This window comes from Hemitrygon akajei, chromosome 2, assembly GCF_048418815.1.
Source record: "Hemitrygon akajei chromosome 2, sHemAka1.3, whole genome shotgun sequence".
NCBI classification, from domain to species: domain Eukaryota; kingdom Metazoa; phylum Chordata; class Chondrichthyes; order Myliobatiformes; family Dasyatidae; genus Hemitrygon; species Hemitrygon akajei.
Genome location: NC_133125.1, coordinates 175,573,201 through 175,590,529, shown reverse-complemented (window position 1 = coordinate 175,590,529; position 17,329 = coordinate 175,573,201). Strand labels below are relative to the sequence as shown.

Sequence of the window (17,329 nt, the reverse complement as noted above, 5' to 3'; positions counted from 1 at the left end):
AATTACATTTACTATCAATGTGTGTATTCTTTATACAACCTTGAGATTCATTTCCTTACAGGCACAAATAAAATAAAGAAACAGTGGAAGCCATTAAAATAAGACTATTGAACACCCAATGAACAGGGAATGAAAACACAAACAATAAAAGCAAGCAAAGAGCATTCAGCCCCATAAAGAAGGTGGGGGGAGGGTGGAAAACCAATCAGAGGAAAAATGGCCTCATCATGGCAGTAGAGGTGATGGCAGTAGAGGTGGCCATGTATGGCATCTGAATGGGAATGTGACATGTGATATATGTGAGATATATATATATATAATATGTGATATGTCCATATGGCCAAACTCAGGTTGGAGGAGCAACACCTCATATACCGTCTGGGTAGTCTCCAGCCCCTTGGTATGAACATCGAATTCTCCAACTTCCGGTAATTCCCTCCCTCTCCCTTCCCCCATCCCACTTTCACTCTGTGTCCTCTTCCAGCTGGCTATCACCTCTCTCATGATTCTGCCTTCTTCTACTTCGCATAGTGCTTTCCCCTTAGATTCCTTCTCCTGCCTATCCCCTCCCCCACACATTGATCTTTCCTCTGATTGGTTTTCCACCCTGCCCCCTCCCTCTTCAGTCCTGACGAAGGGTCTCGGCCCGAAATGTTGACTGCTCATTTCAACGGATGCTGCCCGACCTGCTGAGTTCATCCAGCTTGTTTGTACGTGTTGCTTTGACCCCAGCATCGGCAGTGTACTTTGTGTGAACTGTAAGAGCAACAGGTGAAGGCTGTCTGGCTCGATAGGCAAAGAAAGGACTGTGGATGTCATCGTCCGGTCCGTTAACTACTCATTTCAGTTAATTTCCTTTTCTCCGTGTTCCACTGGGCTCTTTGATTCTGACTCCGGATTTTTCCTCGGACTTTATTCCCAAGGCCTTTCCCGTGAGCGGGTATAGCCGCCAGGCAGCAGACGTTTGAAATCAGAGTTTCCCTCTCCTCGATGAGCTACCATCCGTGGTTAATGAGCCCCATATGCCCAGAGCAAATGATTTTAAGGCGCCAGTGGCCCTCCTTTGCCTCTCCTGTCAGTGAGAACAGCTCCGTCAGGAACAAGAATTATACCACAGATGAAGTCCGGGAGTTGGACTTGGTTGTCAGAGGCTGTTTGAGACGCACGCCATGAAGAGTATTTGTTTAGCAGTGGGAGCTCGTCCCCACCACCACCCTTCGGCTAGGACTACCCTTGAGACTGTGAAGGAACTGATACTGGTAACTTGTTGCAGAGAAGGTTATCGGAGAGTTTGCAGATGTATGAACAATCATTAAAGGCTGAATGGGAGAAATGAATCACAAGAAACACAGGTATAAATAATTTTGTCCGCAACTCACTTGCATTTCAGGTGCCTTCACATTTGACCTTTTTCAGTCAGTTTATTCGGAATTGAGTTGACGTTATAAACTTAACTGCTTCCGAGGAGCCCCACGTACCCCAATAACGCATTCCATCTGCCCATGCAATAGGTGCTTGTTTACTGTCCTGTTCATTTTTATATTTTATGTCTGACACCAGTTTCATCGGTTATATTTTCCTATCCTAATCAGGCAGCACAGTAGCAAGTGCCAGTGGTTCATCAGTTTTACTGGATCCCAGTGTCAAAGTTAACCCCGAGAAGAATGAAGTACTTTGGATATTCACCTCCAGCCACAAAAGTCCTCTCACCATTTTGCATTACATCCCAAGTTTCCAGAAGTGGGCAGAGCCGAGTGAACAGTTCAGCTCCCGGCTACAGTTTATTCAGTCCAATTGCTCTCTGATGGTGAACAGATTACAAGCCGGTGATCAAGGAAATTACAGCTTCACGATGGATAGACGACAGTTGAAAGTAATAAGAGTGCTCATCTTTGGTGAGTATTGCACTTATTGGTGATGTGGCAATGAATCATTCACAGCAGAATCTGTGGTTGTGGGATCCATTAAAGGCCTCACCTACCAGGGTAAAATCTGAAACAAAGGATACAGTCCTAACAGGTAAATGGGGAAAGCAGTCAACACGGATTTGCTGGGCTGAAGGGCCTTTTCTGTGCAGGAGGACTCAGAACCTGTGACTAGATACTGAATGCTCACAGTGACTGTGAGATACCTGCCTTTCCATGGTAACAGATTCTCTGTCCACTGCTCTGCAGCTGGGCTCTTTGTTACATCAGAAGGTTGGAATTTCCTGTTGGGCAGGTCACTGGAGAGTGGGGCTGAAGGGGCAGAGAGAGCAGGTGGGGGAGAAGTAATGTGAGGATGAGAGAAGGATTTTCAGTTCTCCCTGGTAAGTTTCAATATGTTGTATTAAGCTTTTCTACTTGCTGATTAGATACTGAGATCGAGGCTGGGAATCCGGAAGTCTGCCAGGGTAGCAGATGGAAGGGGTTGAGAGGATGGGGTTCTGGGAGCCTCCCCAGGGTAGAGGATGGAAGGGGTTAAGAAGATGGGATTCCGGGAGCATGCCCTGGGTAGCAGATAGAGGGGTTTGAGAGGCTGGGATTCTGGGAGCCTGCCCTGGGTAGTAGATGGAAGGGGTTGAGAGGCTTTATAGACTTTCCATCAATCCACAAGCAATCATAACTCGATTAACTCATCTGCATATAATTGGTATGTTTGTATTATGATCAGTCTGCTGTGTTTAAAGGGTTAAACCTGCAAAGCTACGGAGATCTGAAGAGGAACTTCTGCCTGTGGAACCTTGGGTATCATTGCCCAAATGTTTCAAGAAAAATGAAATTCGCTCCTTCGTCCTGAGTCATTTTCAGTCTTGATGTGAAGTTCAGTGTGAAGTGTGTTGCCATATGGATAATTGCATGTCTGTGTAGGTGTAGTAAAAAATGTGCAGGGGAGCACATTTCTCCCTTCCCTCTCTATCTACCCTCTCCCTCCTCTCTGTACAACCCCCCTCTCTACCCCTACCTCACCCTCTCTCCACCCCCTCTATTTCCACCCCCCTTCTCTCTCCACACCCACTCACTCCACACCCACTCACTCCCCTCTCCTCCACTCTCTCCCCATCTCTCTACACCTTCTCTACCCCATCTGCCCCCTCTACCCATCTATCCCCTCTCTACACAATCTCTACCCCATCTGCACCCCTCTACCCCTTATCACTCTCCCCCTCTCCCCCACTCTCCCACCCTCTCCCATCTCACCCCCTCCCCTTGACCCACCCTCTCCACCCCTCTCCCCTCCCTCTCTGCCCCACATACCCCAAACTAGCACCCCCCCCAGACCCTCTCCCCGACCCTTTGACCTTTAGCCTCTATGAGTATACAGGTAAGAGAAGGACAGCCAGGCTACTGAAAAGCATTCTGGGAAAGGAACGGTAGTCATTACTTACTTGTTATAACTGGTCCAGTGTGTTGGGTAATCTCGTACAAAAGGTTATGTCTCCTTCCTGTGATGTTGCCTCCAGTAGGTGTCCTCGGTGGTAGGGGGAGCTGTACTGGTGATGGAACAAGTCCAGAGAATTGTCCCTACTCATTTCTTTGGTTTTACTGACATTGCGCACAAGGTTGCTGTTACGACACCTCTCTACCAGCCGACTTAGCTCAGTTCATTCCGTCACTTCATCACCATCCATGATTCTGTGAATGTTTAAGAGCGGTGCTTCGCCACATAGTTGTTGGCGTAGAGAGAATAGAGCAGTGGGTGGGGCGAAGCACGCAGCTGAGTTGATGGTCAGCGAGATGCAGATGAGGTTTTACCATCTGCACTGACTGTCGGTTGCAGTTGCAGAGGGAGGGTCAAAGGCCCAGGTTCAGGAACTTGATAAGTTTTCAGGGGATGATGGTGTTGGATGCAGAGCTGTTTTCATTGGTCCCAGTATTAAATTAGCAGGTGAATTATTGCCGACAAACCAGGAAATCTGGTGACTCGGCAGGTGATTGATAATGTTGTGGAACCTTGGTTTTTCATTGAAGACTCTTTCATCTGCCTGTTCCTGTAGGGAATTAATATGCTTTCACACAATGTACAAAGGTGGCATATCACACGGTCACTGTTCCCACTCTTGTTAGTGTACAGTTGACAATAAATCACTCCGTAATCACTAAACAAGCAACATTAAAAATAAGCTCATTAAAATCAAACACTGCTATGTTCTTTGATGCCAGAAGTGCAAGTTTTGACAAAGGGATGAATTCAATAGAGTTTAGTTAAGAACATAACTAATATCTTTTAAAAGGTAGACTGTCCATTTTAAACAGAGATTGATTTTGTAACAGATGTAACACCAGATTAATGCAGTGATTACCGATAACAGACTGCTACAAATATAGATTAATATTTGGTTAGTGGATCAAATGATTAAATAATATGAAAATGCTGGAAATACTCAGCAGGCCAAGCAGCTTCAGCATAGAAATATGAAGACAACTTTTGGGTTGACTTTGTGTTCGATCTGAGACATTTCTCCTTCCATGGCAGCTGCCTGACCTGCCGGTCATTGGTTTCTCGTGAACTGGTCTCTTTGTGACGGTGAGAGCTTGCTGCTGACATTGCATCTCATTAATCAGTAGTTTCTCCTTTAGATGAACTGTCCAAACCTTCCATCCAGAAAAATAGCAGCTCTCTGAATTCCACCATCCAGCTCAGCTGTACTGTTGACGGAGATTCTCCGAGCTACCAATGGCAGAAAGATGGAAGGGAGGTTTCCCAGGATCAGTTGCTGGACGGTAACAAAAGCCTTGTTATCCCGAGCGCTTCCAGAAGTGACTGTGGAACTTACACCTGTGTTGTAACCAACCCCGTCAGCTCTGTCCAGGCAAACTACCTGCTAACTATTCACGGTAAGCTTGTTTGTGGATGACATCATGAGGGTACAGTTCATCATCAGCTGCTGGTGCTGAGCTTCTGAACACAGTCTGTGCAAATCCGTAGTGAAGCAGAAAGTGTAAAAGTTAATTTAAAATCTTTAAATATAAGTCATCAGCAGGTTGGTAGAATGAGAAAAAGAAGAACTATTTCCCCTGAAAACAAAGGTGTTGGTCTCCTATTTCCTCGATGTATAGAAGCTGTCCCTCAGTGCTGGAGGTAGTGAGGGAATATTTTGTATTAGGTTGCTGAAGCCTTGACTGTTGTCATCATCATCATCAGATGCGATGCCCAGTTTGAGCTTTGACAGCCAAGGCCCACACTCTCCTGTTTCGGGTCAAGTGGATCCATTCATTGGTATTCATTTCCAGTTCTCTGGCTGCTGTCTCCATCATCATTTGTCTTTGCCTTCCTCTTGCTTTCTTCTCTTCAATCTTTCCCATAATTACTGTGCATTCTAACTCCTCTTTCCTAATCACATGTCCAATGAAATTACGTTGCCTTTTCATGATCTCAATCAAGAACAAGACCCACCCAGCCAACACACTTTTTGTCACACTTCCCTCCGGGAGAAGGTTCAGGAGCATGAAGATTCGTACGGCCAGATTTGGGAACAGCTTCTTTCCAACTGTGATAAGACTGCTGAACAGATCCTGACCCGAATCTGGGCCGTACCTTCCAAATATCTGGACCTGATTTTCACTACTGTACTTTCTCTTTTCTATTTTCTAATTATGATTTATAATTTAAATTTTTATTATATTTACTTTGATTTGTACTTCAGGGAGCGTGAAGCGCAGAAACAAATATCACTGTGTTGATTGTACGCTCTAGTATCAATTGTTTGGTGACAATAAAGTATTATCTTATCTCGTACATTATTGTTCTTCTTGTGTTTGCTCTGTTCATGACATCCTTGTTAGATATTTGTTTTGTCCATAATATTCTTTGCATCCTCCTCAAAAACCACATATCTGCTGCTTCAATTCATTTCCTCATGTTACTAGATATTGTCCAACATTCTGAGCCATATGACATAACTGGATAAATGTAACATTTCAGTACTCTGAGGCGGGTTGCCATGCCTAGTCTAGTGTTGGTCAGTATACTCTTCATTCTCGTAGAGTTGTCTTTTGCCGTCCCTATTCTGCTTTTGATGTCCATGTCGCACCAGCCATCTGATTTCACCCAGCTGACTTAGTCACAGGGCTGTTACACTATAGTGCAAGGAGTAAAAAAATTACTAGAAGTTACAGTATAAGTAAAATGAATAAATGTGCACAAGAGGAATAAAGCATAGAGCAGTACAGGCCCTTCAGCCCACAATGTTCTGCTGACATATTAACCTACTCTAAAACCAATCTAACCATTTCCTCCTACATAGCCCTCCATTTCTTTACCATCCATGTGCCTACCTAAGAATTTCTTTATCTCGCTAATGTATCCACCTCTGCCGCCACTCCTGGTGGTACGTTCCATGCACTTAACACTCCATAAAAAAGCTCACCTCTGGATTCCCCCAACACTGTCCTCCAGTCACATTAAAGTAATGTCCTGTCATATTGGTCTGCCCTGCGAGGTGGTCTATGCCGGTTATCTTGTACACAGCTCATCTTCCTTCACTGCAAAGAGAAAAGTCCTAGCTCACTCACCCTATCCTCACAAGACATGCTCTCTAATCCAGGCAGTATCCTGGTAAATCTCCTCTGCACTCTCTCTAAGTCTTCCACATCCTTCCAATGATGAGGTGACCAGAACTGAGCACAATGTTCCAACTGTCTAATGAGGAGTGTTCAAGGTTTCATGGATCGTTCAAAAATCTGACGACAGAAAGGAAGACATTGTACTTAAAACTATGAGTGGGAATCATCAGGGTCTTGTTCCTCCTCTCTGAAGGTAGTAATGGAAAGAGGGCATGTCCCAGTGGTGAGGGTCCATAATGATGAATGTTGTCTTCTTCAGGCAATGCCTATTGAAGATGTTCTTGATGATGGGAAGGGATCTGCCCATGATGGAGCTGGCTGAATGTACAATCTTCTGCAGCCTCTTTTGATCTTGTGTGTTTAAACCTCCATACTGGACAGTGATGCAATCGTTGTCAGAGTGCTCTCCACCATACAGCTGTAAACAGTATGTTGATAGGCCAACTAGGGGGAATGCCATACTAGATCTAGTATTAGGTAACAAACTGAGTCAGGTCACAGATCTGTCAGTGGGTGAGCATCTGGGGGACAGTGATCACAGCTCCCTGGCCTTTAGCTTTATCATGGAAAAGGATAGAATCAGAGAGGACAGGAACGTTTTTAATTGGGGAAGGGCAAATTATGAGGCTATAAGGCTAGAACTTGTGGGTGTGAATTGGGATGATGTTTTTGCAGGGACTATGCAAAACTATGGACTATGGACTTGTGGTCGATGTTTAAGGAGCTCTTGTAGGATGTTAGGGATAAATTTCTCCCGGTGAGGAAGATAAAGAATGGTAGGTGAAGGAAGCATGGGTGACAAGTGAGGTGGAAAATCTAGTCAGGTGAAAGAAGGCAGCATACATGAGGTTTAGGAAGCAAGAATCAGGTGGGTCTATTGAGGAATATAGGGTAGCAAGAAAGGAGCTTAAGAAGGGGCTGAGAAGAGCAAGAAAGGGGCATGAGAAGGCCTTGGCGAGTAGGATAAAGGAAAACTGCAAGGCATTCTTCAATTATGTGAAGAACAAATGGATGACAGGAGTGAAGGTAGGAACAATTAGAGATAAAAGTGTGAAGATGTGCTTGGAGGCTGTGGAAGTGAGTGAGGTCCTCAGTGAATACTTCTCTTCAGTATTCACCACTGAGAGGGAACTTGATGATGGTGAGGACAATATGAGTGAGGATGATGTTATGGAGCATGTTGATATTAAGGGAGAGGAGGTGTTGGAGTTGTTAAAATACATTAGGATGGATAAGTCCCCGGGGCCTGATGGAATATTCCCCAGGCTGCTCCACGAGGCAAGGGAAGAGATTGCTGAGCCTCTGGCTAAGATCTTTATGTTCTCGTTGTCCATGGAAATGGTACCGGAGGATTGGAGGGAGGCGAATGTTGTCCCCTTGTTCAAAAAAGGTAGTAGGGATAGTCTGAGTAATTATAGACCAGTGAGCCTTTCGTCTGTGGTGGGAAAGCTGTTGGAAAAGATTCTTAGAGATAGGATCTATGGGCATTTAGAGAATCATGGTCTGATCAGGGACAGTCAACATGGCTTTCTGAAGGGCAGATCGTGTCTAACAAGCCTGATAGAATTCTTTGAGGACGTGACCAGGCATATAGATGAGGGTAGTACAGTGGATGTGATCTACATGGATTTTAGTAAGGTATTTGACAAGGTTCCAAATAGATAGATAGATAGATAGATACTTTATTCATCCCCATGGGGAAATTCAACTTTTTTTCCAATGTCCCATACACTTGTTGTAGCAAAACTAATTACATACAATACTTAACTCAGTAAAAAATATGATATGCATCTAAATCACTATCTCAAAAAGCATTAATAGCTTTTAAAAAGTTCTTAAGTCCTGGCGGTAGAATTGTAAAGCCTAATGGCATTGGGGAGTATTGACCTCTTCATCCTGTCTGAGGAGCATTGCATCGATAGTAACCTGTCGCTGAAACTGCTTCTCTGTCTCTGGATGGTGCTATGTAGAGGATGTTCAGAGTTATCCATAATTGACCGTAGCCTACTCAGCGCCCTTCGCTCAGCTACCGATGTTAAACTCTCCAGTACTTTGCCCACGACAGAGCCCGCCTTCCTTACCAGCTTATTAAGACGTGAGGCGTCCCTCTTCTTAATGCTTCCTCCCCAACACGCCACCACAAAGAAGAGGGCGCTCTCCACAACTGACCTATAGAACATGTTCAGCATCTCACTACAGACATTGAATGACACCAACCTTCTTAGGAAGTACAGTCGACTCTGTGCCTTCCTGCACAAGGCATCTGTGTTGGCAGTCCAGTCTAGCTTCTCGTCTAACTGTACTCCCAGATACTTGTAGGTCTTAACCTGCTCCACACATTCTCCATTAATGATCACTGGCTCCATATGAGGCCTAGATCTCCTAAAGTCCACCACCATCTCCTTGGTCTTGGTGATATTGAGACGCAGGTAGTTTGAGTTGCACCATATCACAAAGTCCTGTATCAGTTTCCTATACTCCTCCTCCTGTCCATTCCTGACACACCCCACTATGGCCGTGTCATCAGCGAACTTCTGCACATGGCAGGACTCTGAGTTATATTGGAAGTCTGATGTGTACAGGGTGAACAGGACCGGAGAGAGTACGGTTCCCTGCGGTGCCCCTGTGCTGCTGACCACCGTGTCAGACCTACAGTCTCCCAACCGCACATACTGAGGTCTATCTGTCAAGTAGTCCACTATCCAATCCACCATGTGAGAGTCTACTCCCATCTCCGTTAGTTTGTGCCTTAAGATCTTGGGCTGGATGGTGTTAAAGGCACTAGAGAAGTCAAGGAATGTAATCCTCACAGCACAACTGACCCCCTCTAGGTGAGAGAGTGATTTGTGCAGCAAATACGTGATAGCATCCTCCACTCCCACCTTCTCCTTATATGCAAACTGAAGAGGATCCTGGGCGTGCCTGGTTTGTGGCCTCAGATTCTGTATTATCAGCCACTCCATGGTCTTCATAACGTGCGACGTCAAGGCAACAGGTCTGAAGTCATTCAACTCCTTTGGTTGTGGTTTCTTCGGTACCGGGACAATACAGGATGTTTTCCACTGTCTGGGTACTCTTCTCTGCTCCAGGCTCATGTTGAAGATGCGATGTAGTGGTTCTCCCAGCTCAGTCGCACAGGCCCTCAGTAATCGTGGGGAAACTCCATCCGGTCCAGCAGCCTTGCTGGTACAGATCTTCCTCAGTTGACCTTCCACCTGTGCAGCCGTAATCCTGGGCGTGGGCAAGGTCTCCTGTGAGTGGCTATTTTCCTGTGAGGGAAGTAAGCCTGGTGTGGATTTCTGCGGTGAGGATGAGATTGAGCTGTCGAACCTGTTGAAGAAGTTGTTCAGCTGGTTCGCTTTCTCCACATCTCCACTTATGTTCGCCCCCCGCTTTGCACCGCATCCGGTGATGATCTTCATCCCATCCCACACCTCCTTCATGCTTTTTTTCTGCAGCTTTTGTTCTAGCTTCCTCCTATACTGCTCCTTTGCCCCCCTTATCTGTACTCTGAGTTCCTTCTGAACTCTTTTAAGCTCCAACCGATCACCATCTTTAAAGGCCCTCTTCTTCTGGTTTAGGAGACCTTTGATGTGACTAGTGATCCAGGGCTTATTGTTGGGATAGCAGCGAACAGTTCTAACAGGAACAACTGCATCCACACAAAAGTTAATATAGTCCATTGTGCATTCAGTGACCTCCTCAACGCCCCCACAGAGCCCCCCTTGCAGTACATCCCAGTTAGTAGTACCGAAGCAGTCTCTCAGGGCCTGTTCAGCTTCAGGAGTCCACTTCCTAAATGGTAGGCTTATTCAGAAAGTCAGAATGCATGGGATCCAGGGAAGTTTGGCCAGGTGGATTCAGAATTGGCTTGCCTGCAGAAGGCAGAGGGTCATGGTGGAGGGAGTACATTCAGATTGGAGGGTTGTGACTAGTGGTGTCCCACAAAGATCTGTTCTGGGACCTCTACTTTCCGTGATTTTTACTAATGACCTGGACGTGGGGGTAAAAGGGTAGGTTGGCAAGTTTGCAGACGACACAAAGGTTGGTGGTGTTGTAGATAGTGTAGAGGATTGTCAAAGATTGCAGAAAGACATTGATAGGATGCAGAAGTGGGCTGAGAAGTAGCAGATGGAGTTCAACCTGGAGAAGTGTGAGGTGGTACACTTTGGAAGGACAAACTCCAAGGCAGAGTACAAAGTAAATGGCAGGATACTTGGTAGTGTGGAGGAGCAGAGGGGTCTGGGGGTACATGTCCACAGATCCCTGAAAGTTGCCTCATAGGTAGATAGGGTAGTTAAGAAAGCTTATGGGGTGCTGGCTTTCATAAGTCGAGGGATAGAGTTTAAGAGACGCGATGTAATGATGCAGCTCTATAAAACTCTTGTTAGGCCACACTTGGAGCACTGTGTCCAGTTCTGGTCGCCTCACTATTGGAAGGATGTGGAAGCATTGGAGAGGGTACAGGGGAGATTTACCAGGATGCTGCCTGGTTTAGAGAGTATGCATTATGATCAGAGATTAAGGGAGCTAGGGCTTTTCTCTTTGGAGAGAAGGAGGATGAGAGGAGTAATGATAGAGGTATACAAGATATTAAGAAGAAGAATAGATAGAGTAGATAGCCAGCGCCTCTTCCCCAGGGCACCACTGTTCAGTACAAGAGGACATGGCTTTAAGGTAAGGGGAGGGAAGTTCAAGGGGATATTAGAGGAAGGTTTTTCACTCAGAGAGTGGTTGGTGCGTGGAATGCACTGCCTGAGTCAGTGGTGGAGGCAGATACACTAATGAAGTTTAAGAGACTACTAGACAAGTATATGGAGGAATTTAAGGAGGGTGGTTATATGGGAGGCAGGGTTTGAGGGTCAGCACAACATTGTGGGCAGAAGGGCCTGTAATGTGCTTTACTGTTCTATGTTCTAAAAAATCTTTATCTTCAGTGACAAATGAAACATCCTCAAACTCGTAATGAAGTATGGCCATTGGTGTGCCTTCTTTTTAGATATGTCCATATTGAAAATGAATTTATTAAGAAAAATCAGAAAGCGTGTCCAATGTTGGTTTGACCTAATACAGGGACTTCAATTGAATGACTTGTTGTGACAATAAGAGGTTGATCCTTCCTCTGAGAATCCCTTTGTTATTCCAACATGGAACTTTTCTGTTGGCAGATATTTGTCCGGTGGAGTATGTGTCTGCAACAATTGCCCGACTGTCAATATGCGGAATAGTATTTTCTGCAGTGTCATTTATTGGTTTTCTGTTACTGTGTTGCTCGAGGAATGAATTGGAAAAAGGTAGGTATCAAATCTTTGCTCTTATAAACCCATGGCTACCAAGTTAAATAAATCTGACTAACTTGAAAACTTTACTGTGGTGGTGGAATTCCATTGCATTCCCAGAGCCCTGTTGATAATAATGACAAAAATTGAGAAAAAGTGTGACAATACATCTTATCAATGCCCCTCGCATATATTCATCCATCCGTATGTTCATCCATCCTTCACTCCAGGGAAACCTGTCCCATTCTACCCAGTCTGTATTTGGCCCTTATCCCTCCTTTCCTAACTTATCTGTCTTAATGTTGTAATTGTACCAGAACCTAACCCTTTCTCTAGTTCCATATACCACCCCCCCCCCCCACTTCTCCACATAGAAAAAGTTCCTTCTATGACCCCCTTTAATCCTCTCCCTTCTAGTTTTAGGCTCCTCTACCTTGGAAAAAGAGGGAGACTATTCATCTTTTCAATGACCCTCATGATTTTGTAAACCTCTAGGTCACCCCTCTGTCCCCTACACTTCAGGGTTAAACAATCTGTGGCCTATCCAGTCTCCTACAGTGGTGTATGGAGGGTTTCCTGTGTCCTAACATTTGTCTTCATTTCTCCACAGGTTCAGTGAGGCAGCCCAAATACTTGTTTTTGCTCCTGTTTACCTGTGACACTCTGTCTCTTGTTGTTATTTCCATTGCCCTCATTTCCTGGATTGCAATAAAAGGTATGTGCAAAAATAGTATTTGTTATTGACGTGAACGTGATCTACTCAGGCAAGGAGGGAGGGAGAAAGCCGTGTGCCCTCTCCATCACGGAGTGTATTGGTCTCATTAACGTTATGGGTGACGTGGTATGTTTAGGCAAAATCTCTTTCTTTGGGTAGAAATGTTGAATGCTAGGGGCTATCACTTTAAGGAGAGAGGGGGAAAGTTTAAAGGTGATGTGGGGGACATTTTCTCACCCAGCGGTGGGCTGCCCGGGATGGGGGTGGAAGCAGTGACATTCCAAAGGCTTTTAGACACAGGGAATGGAGCGATATGGCTCATGGATGGCATGGTGTTGTAGTTGTTATCTGAGTTCAAGGAGTTTGTATATTCTCCCTCTGACCACGTGGGTTTCCTCCAGGTGCTCCTGTTTCCTCCCTCACTGCAAAGACACACAGGCTAGTAAGTTGAGGGTGTGCAATGTTGGCACTGGATGCAAGGTGACGCTGGCCGGCTGCCCCTGGCACAATCCTCGGAATGTGTTGGTCGTTGATGAAAACCCTCATTTCTCTGTATGTCTTGATATTTTGATGTTGACAGACCTCCACTGGTCAAGGTCAACCCTGAATGTTGCATTGTAGCTGTCTACGTGATACGCAGGCCAGGGCGGTACAATATGGTAGCGTAGTGGTTAGCACAATGCCTTACAGTTCCAGTGACCCAGGTTCAATTCCGGCAGCTACCTGTAAGGAGTTTGCACGTTCTCCCCATGACCGCGTAGGTTTCCTCCGGGTGCTCCGGTTTCCTCCCACACTCCAATGAAATGCCAGTTAGTAGGTTAATTGGTCATCGTGAATTGTCCCGTGTTTAAAGTCGAGGATTCCGGGGCGTCGCTGCTTGAAGGGCTGGAAGGGCCTATTCCACGCTGTATGTCAACAAATTGTGGAGGACAAGGTGATGCCCATGCAGCAAGCTCCTTCTTTCCACACAACTGGTGTATCCAAAGGAACGGCAAAAACCGATACAGTTTGGCACCAGGAGTTCCTATTCAGCATTGAACTCAATGTAGGATTGCCTTAGGGACTCCAGCTCCGGATTTTTCCTCAGTGTTTACTCCCGAAGCTTTCCCCAAGGCAACCGAGGTTTGAGGTGTGTTCATGGGTTTATTGATCATTCAAAAACCTAATGGTGGAGGGAAAGAATCCATTCATGATTCGATTAATATCATTCTACAAGCTGCCCAAACTAGTTGGATCCCATTCCCACTCCACCATCCAGTAAGATCATGGCTCACCTTTCACTTCTGCGGCACTCTCTCCCCTTGACCCTTTCCCTTCGTATGGAGTAGGAGTTATGGTACAGTTACATATAGAGCTGACTAATTCGTCATCTCCATCATGGACACAAGCCTCCATAGTATCCAGGACATCTTCAAGGAATGGTGCCTCAAAAAATTGGCATCCATCATTAAGGACATCCACCTCAATACTTTTTGGTTCTATTTTTTCACTAGTTATTTAACTATTTATATATATATATATATATATATCACACACTCAAATATATTCATGCTGTATATATGTCATTATCGTTGTTCAGTCTTTAAATCGAGTTCAATTCTTTGTGACCTCATGGCCTCCTGCACACCAAGCCTTCTTGCTGCAAGCTGCCTCTCTAAGCACCCATGAGGTTTTCTTGGCAAATTACTGGAGTGGGTTGCCATTTCCTTCTCCAGTGGACCATGTTTATTCTGACCTCTCTGCCATGACCTGTCCACCTGGTGTAGCTGTACATGGTGTAGCTCATAACGTCACTGAGATGCACGAGCCCCCTCACCATGACAAGGTAATGGTCCATGAGAGAGACTGTATATATACATAATGTAATTCAGCTTTTTTCTCTCTGTTATCATGTATTGCATTGTCCTGCTGCCATAAAGTTAACAAATTTCATGACATATACTGGTGATATTAAACAAGATTTTGATTCTGATTCATACTTGAAGGACTAAGTGTTTCTGCAGGCCGTATATTAGGAAGGACATTATGGTCTTGGAGTGAGAGCAAAATAAATGACCAAAAATGTGTTCAAAGGGTCAAATTATGAACAGAGGCTACACAGATAAGGGCCATGGCTACAAATTTGTAGAATTGGGGATATTTCACCAAAGTTCTGAATACTTCATGGGAACTCTTGGCATAGTTTGGGAGCAAGTATTTCTATAAGTTTTGGAGTCTAATACCAGATGAGCAGAGTCTGAAAAAACAGAGCCAATATTTCAGAGTGAATAGAATGAAAGCAAGAGTTGCTAAAAATATTGCTAGAAGTATCACTGGATAAAAGATCTGGTGTTGGTATTCAGTGGAGATTAACGGATATTTGAGTAAAGGTATGAAGGAAGTGGAAGATGTGCGTGAATGGAGTCAAATCTGGGTCAGACCTGTGTTCAGTCCATTCTGAGCAGATTCAGGGGTTAACTAACCTGCTGGTGTTTCAGAGTTGTGATCCTAGAAGGTCCCTCACCAATTCATAAAGGAACTTGGACTAATCTGTCCCACTGTCAAATACAACCAGAACTGACATGTATAAACTATGAGTGAGTTGCTAACTGGTAATAATACCTTATGTTCTCTTAATTTCCCTTCATTTATTGTGGGTGATAACTCCAGGAGCTGCCGATGCATCTGTGGTTGCCCTGTTCATTGTGGTTGGCCTGCTGCCTTTGAACATGTGCCTGACCATCACCATTGGGAATCTGGGCTGCCAATGTATCAGAAAGTTCTTAGTCTGCACAGGTAAATAGAAGATGATTTATAGAAAAAAATCCCATTTGTGAATGTTGAAACTGATCATCTAATCCATTCCCCCATTTGCACTTACCAGATTTGCGAGCTTTGATTGACATCTGTGGCATCATGAGATTGATCCCTGTGCTCATCTTTTCCATCGTCACCGTTGCTGAGGAGATTCAGCATAGCAGTGAGTTTACCAACAGCCTTTCATTGTCTTTTGTTTTAATTCTATGGATTGTGTTCAACTTTCTGACATCTCCACCATAAACAGCCGAGTGACAGAGGACAGGAAAGGCTATTGTCCTGGATATAATGTTAAGGCTTTATAAGGCATTGGTCAGACTGCATTTGGAATATTGTGAGTAGTTTTGGACCTTTATCTAAAAAAAGATGTACTAGCACTGAAGAGGATCCAGAGGAGGTTAATGAGAATGATTCCAGGAATGAAAGGGTTATTGTATGTGGAGCATTTGATGGCTCTGGGTCTGTAGTCTTTGGTGTTTAGAAGAATGAGGGGGGATCTTATTGAAAACTATCGAATATTGAAAGGCCTAGACAGAGTGGATGTGGAGAGGATGTTTCCAAAAGTGGATGAGTCCAGCACCAGATGGCACAGCCTAAGAATAGAGAGACATCCCTTTAGAGCAGAGATGCAGAGGGATTTATTTATCTAGAAGTTAGTGATTACATTCCTGTATACATTCTGGGAGATGAAGTTGCGTTGGTGGAGGAGTACAAATACTTGGGTGTTCATCGTGACAACAGACTTGACTGGAAAACCAACACCACGGCTATTTGCAAGAAGAGGATGAGCAGACTCTATTTTCTAAGGAAGCTGTGATCCTTCAGTGTGTGCAACAGTGGTCTGGAGATCTTTTCTCAGTCTGTTGCAGCAAGTGCATCTTTACAGCTTTATGTTGGGGGAGCAGCATCAGTGCTGGTGATACAAAAAGACTAAATAAACTCATCAAAATGCTGGATCCGTCCTTGATCCGTCCCAGACTCTTTTGAGTTAGTGGTGGAGAGGAGGTCACTGAGCAAACTGTTATCCCAATGGACAATCAGGCACATCCTCTCCATGACCTACTGAACAAGCAGTGGAGCACCCTTTCAAACAGACTCATTCAGCTCCGCTGTCACAGGATCCTTACAGAAAATCTTTCCCAGCAAATGCAATCTTCATATACAAGAGTTCATCTCTGTGTGACAGGAGAACACACATCATAGTGCAATGGTCTCTGTTTTATTATTTAATAAATTATTATTGCACATTATTGCAAATTCTTGCACATTGGTAAACTATTATTGTGTCTATTATTATTCCGTACTCTACTATTAGTTAATACTGATAATTGTGCTTTTTATAAATGTTGCTGCTATAGTGAACGAATTTCCCTCTTGGGATCAATAATGTATTTATCATTAAAGTTATTATTATTATTATTATCAATCAATGAAATTCATTGCCACATGTGGCTGTGGAGGCCAATTCAATGGCTGCATTTAACTCAGAGGTTGATAGGGTCTTCCTTAGTCAGGGCATCAAAGATTATGGGGGGGAAGGCAGGATAACGGGGTTGAGAGAGAAAATAAATCAGCCATGATGGAATTTTGAAGCAGACTTGATGGACTGAATGGCCTAATTCTGCTCCAATATCTAATGGTCTTATGGTTCATCTTGAGTGGGTCATGGGGAGAATGTAATTGATCAAATATCTACTTTATCCCTTGCCATAATCAGAAGGCTAAGTTTGGGGAATTTGGGGAATAGTGGTTAGAGAGATGACTTCTTCTCTGTAGGCCACCTCGTTATTGTTTGAGATTAGGCCAATTAATGTAGTGTCATCAGCAATTTTAATTAGTACATTAGAGCTGTGGGTGGCGACATAGTCATGGATATATGGGGAGTAAAGGAGGGGGCTTAGGACACAACCCTGAGGGGATCCTGTGTAGAGGGTGAGAGGGGCAGAGGTGAGCGAGCCCACTCTTACCATTTTTTGTAGACTTTTTCATTCCTG

General features: G+C 44.5%; 1 protein-coding gene across 1 annotated transcript in view; it reads left to right on the top strand.

Moving 5' to 3' along the window:
- LOC140721452 (uncharacterized) overlaps positions 1-17,329 on the top strand; it is a 60,796-nt gene that overhangs the window by 14,763 nt on the left and 28,704 nt on the right. The window contains exons 2-6 of the mRNA XM_073036275.1: positions 1,593-1,895; positions 4,560-4,817; positions 12,435-12,539; positions 15,189-15,314; positions 15,403-15,498. Coding sequence (XP_072892376.1) covers positions 1,593-1,895; positions 4,560-4,817; positions 12,435-12,539; positions 15,189-15,314; positions 15,403-15,498 — 888 coding nt within the window. The remainder of the gene's footprint in view (positions 1-1,592; positions 1,896-4,559; positions 4,818-12,434; positions 12,540-15,188; positions 15,315-15,402; positions 15,499-17,329) is intronic.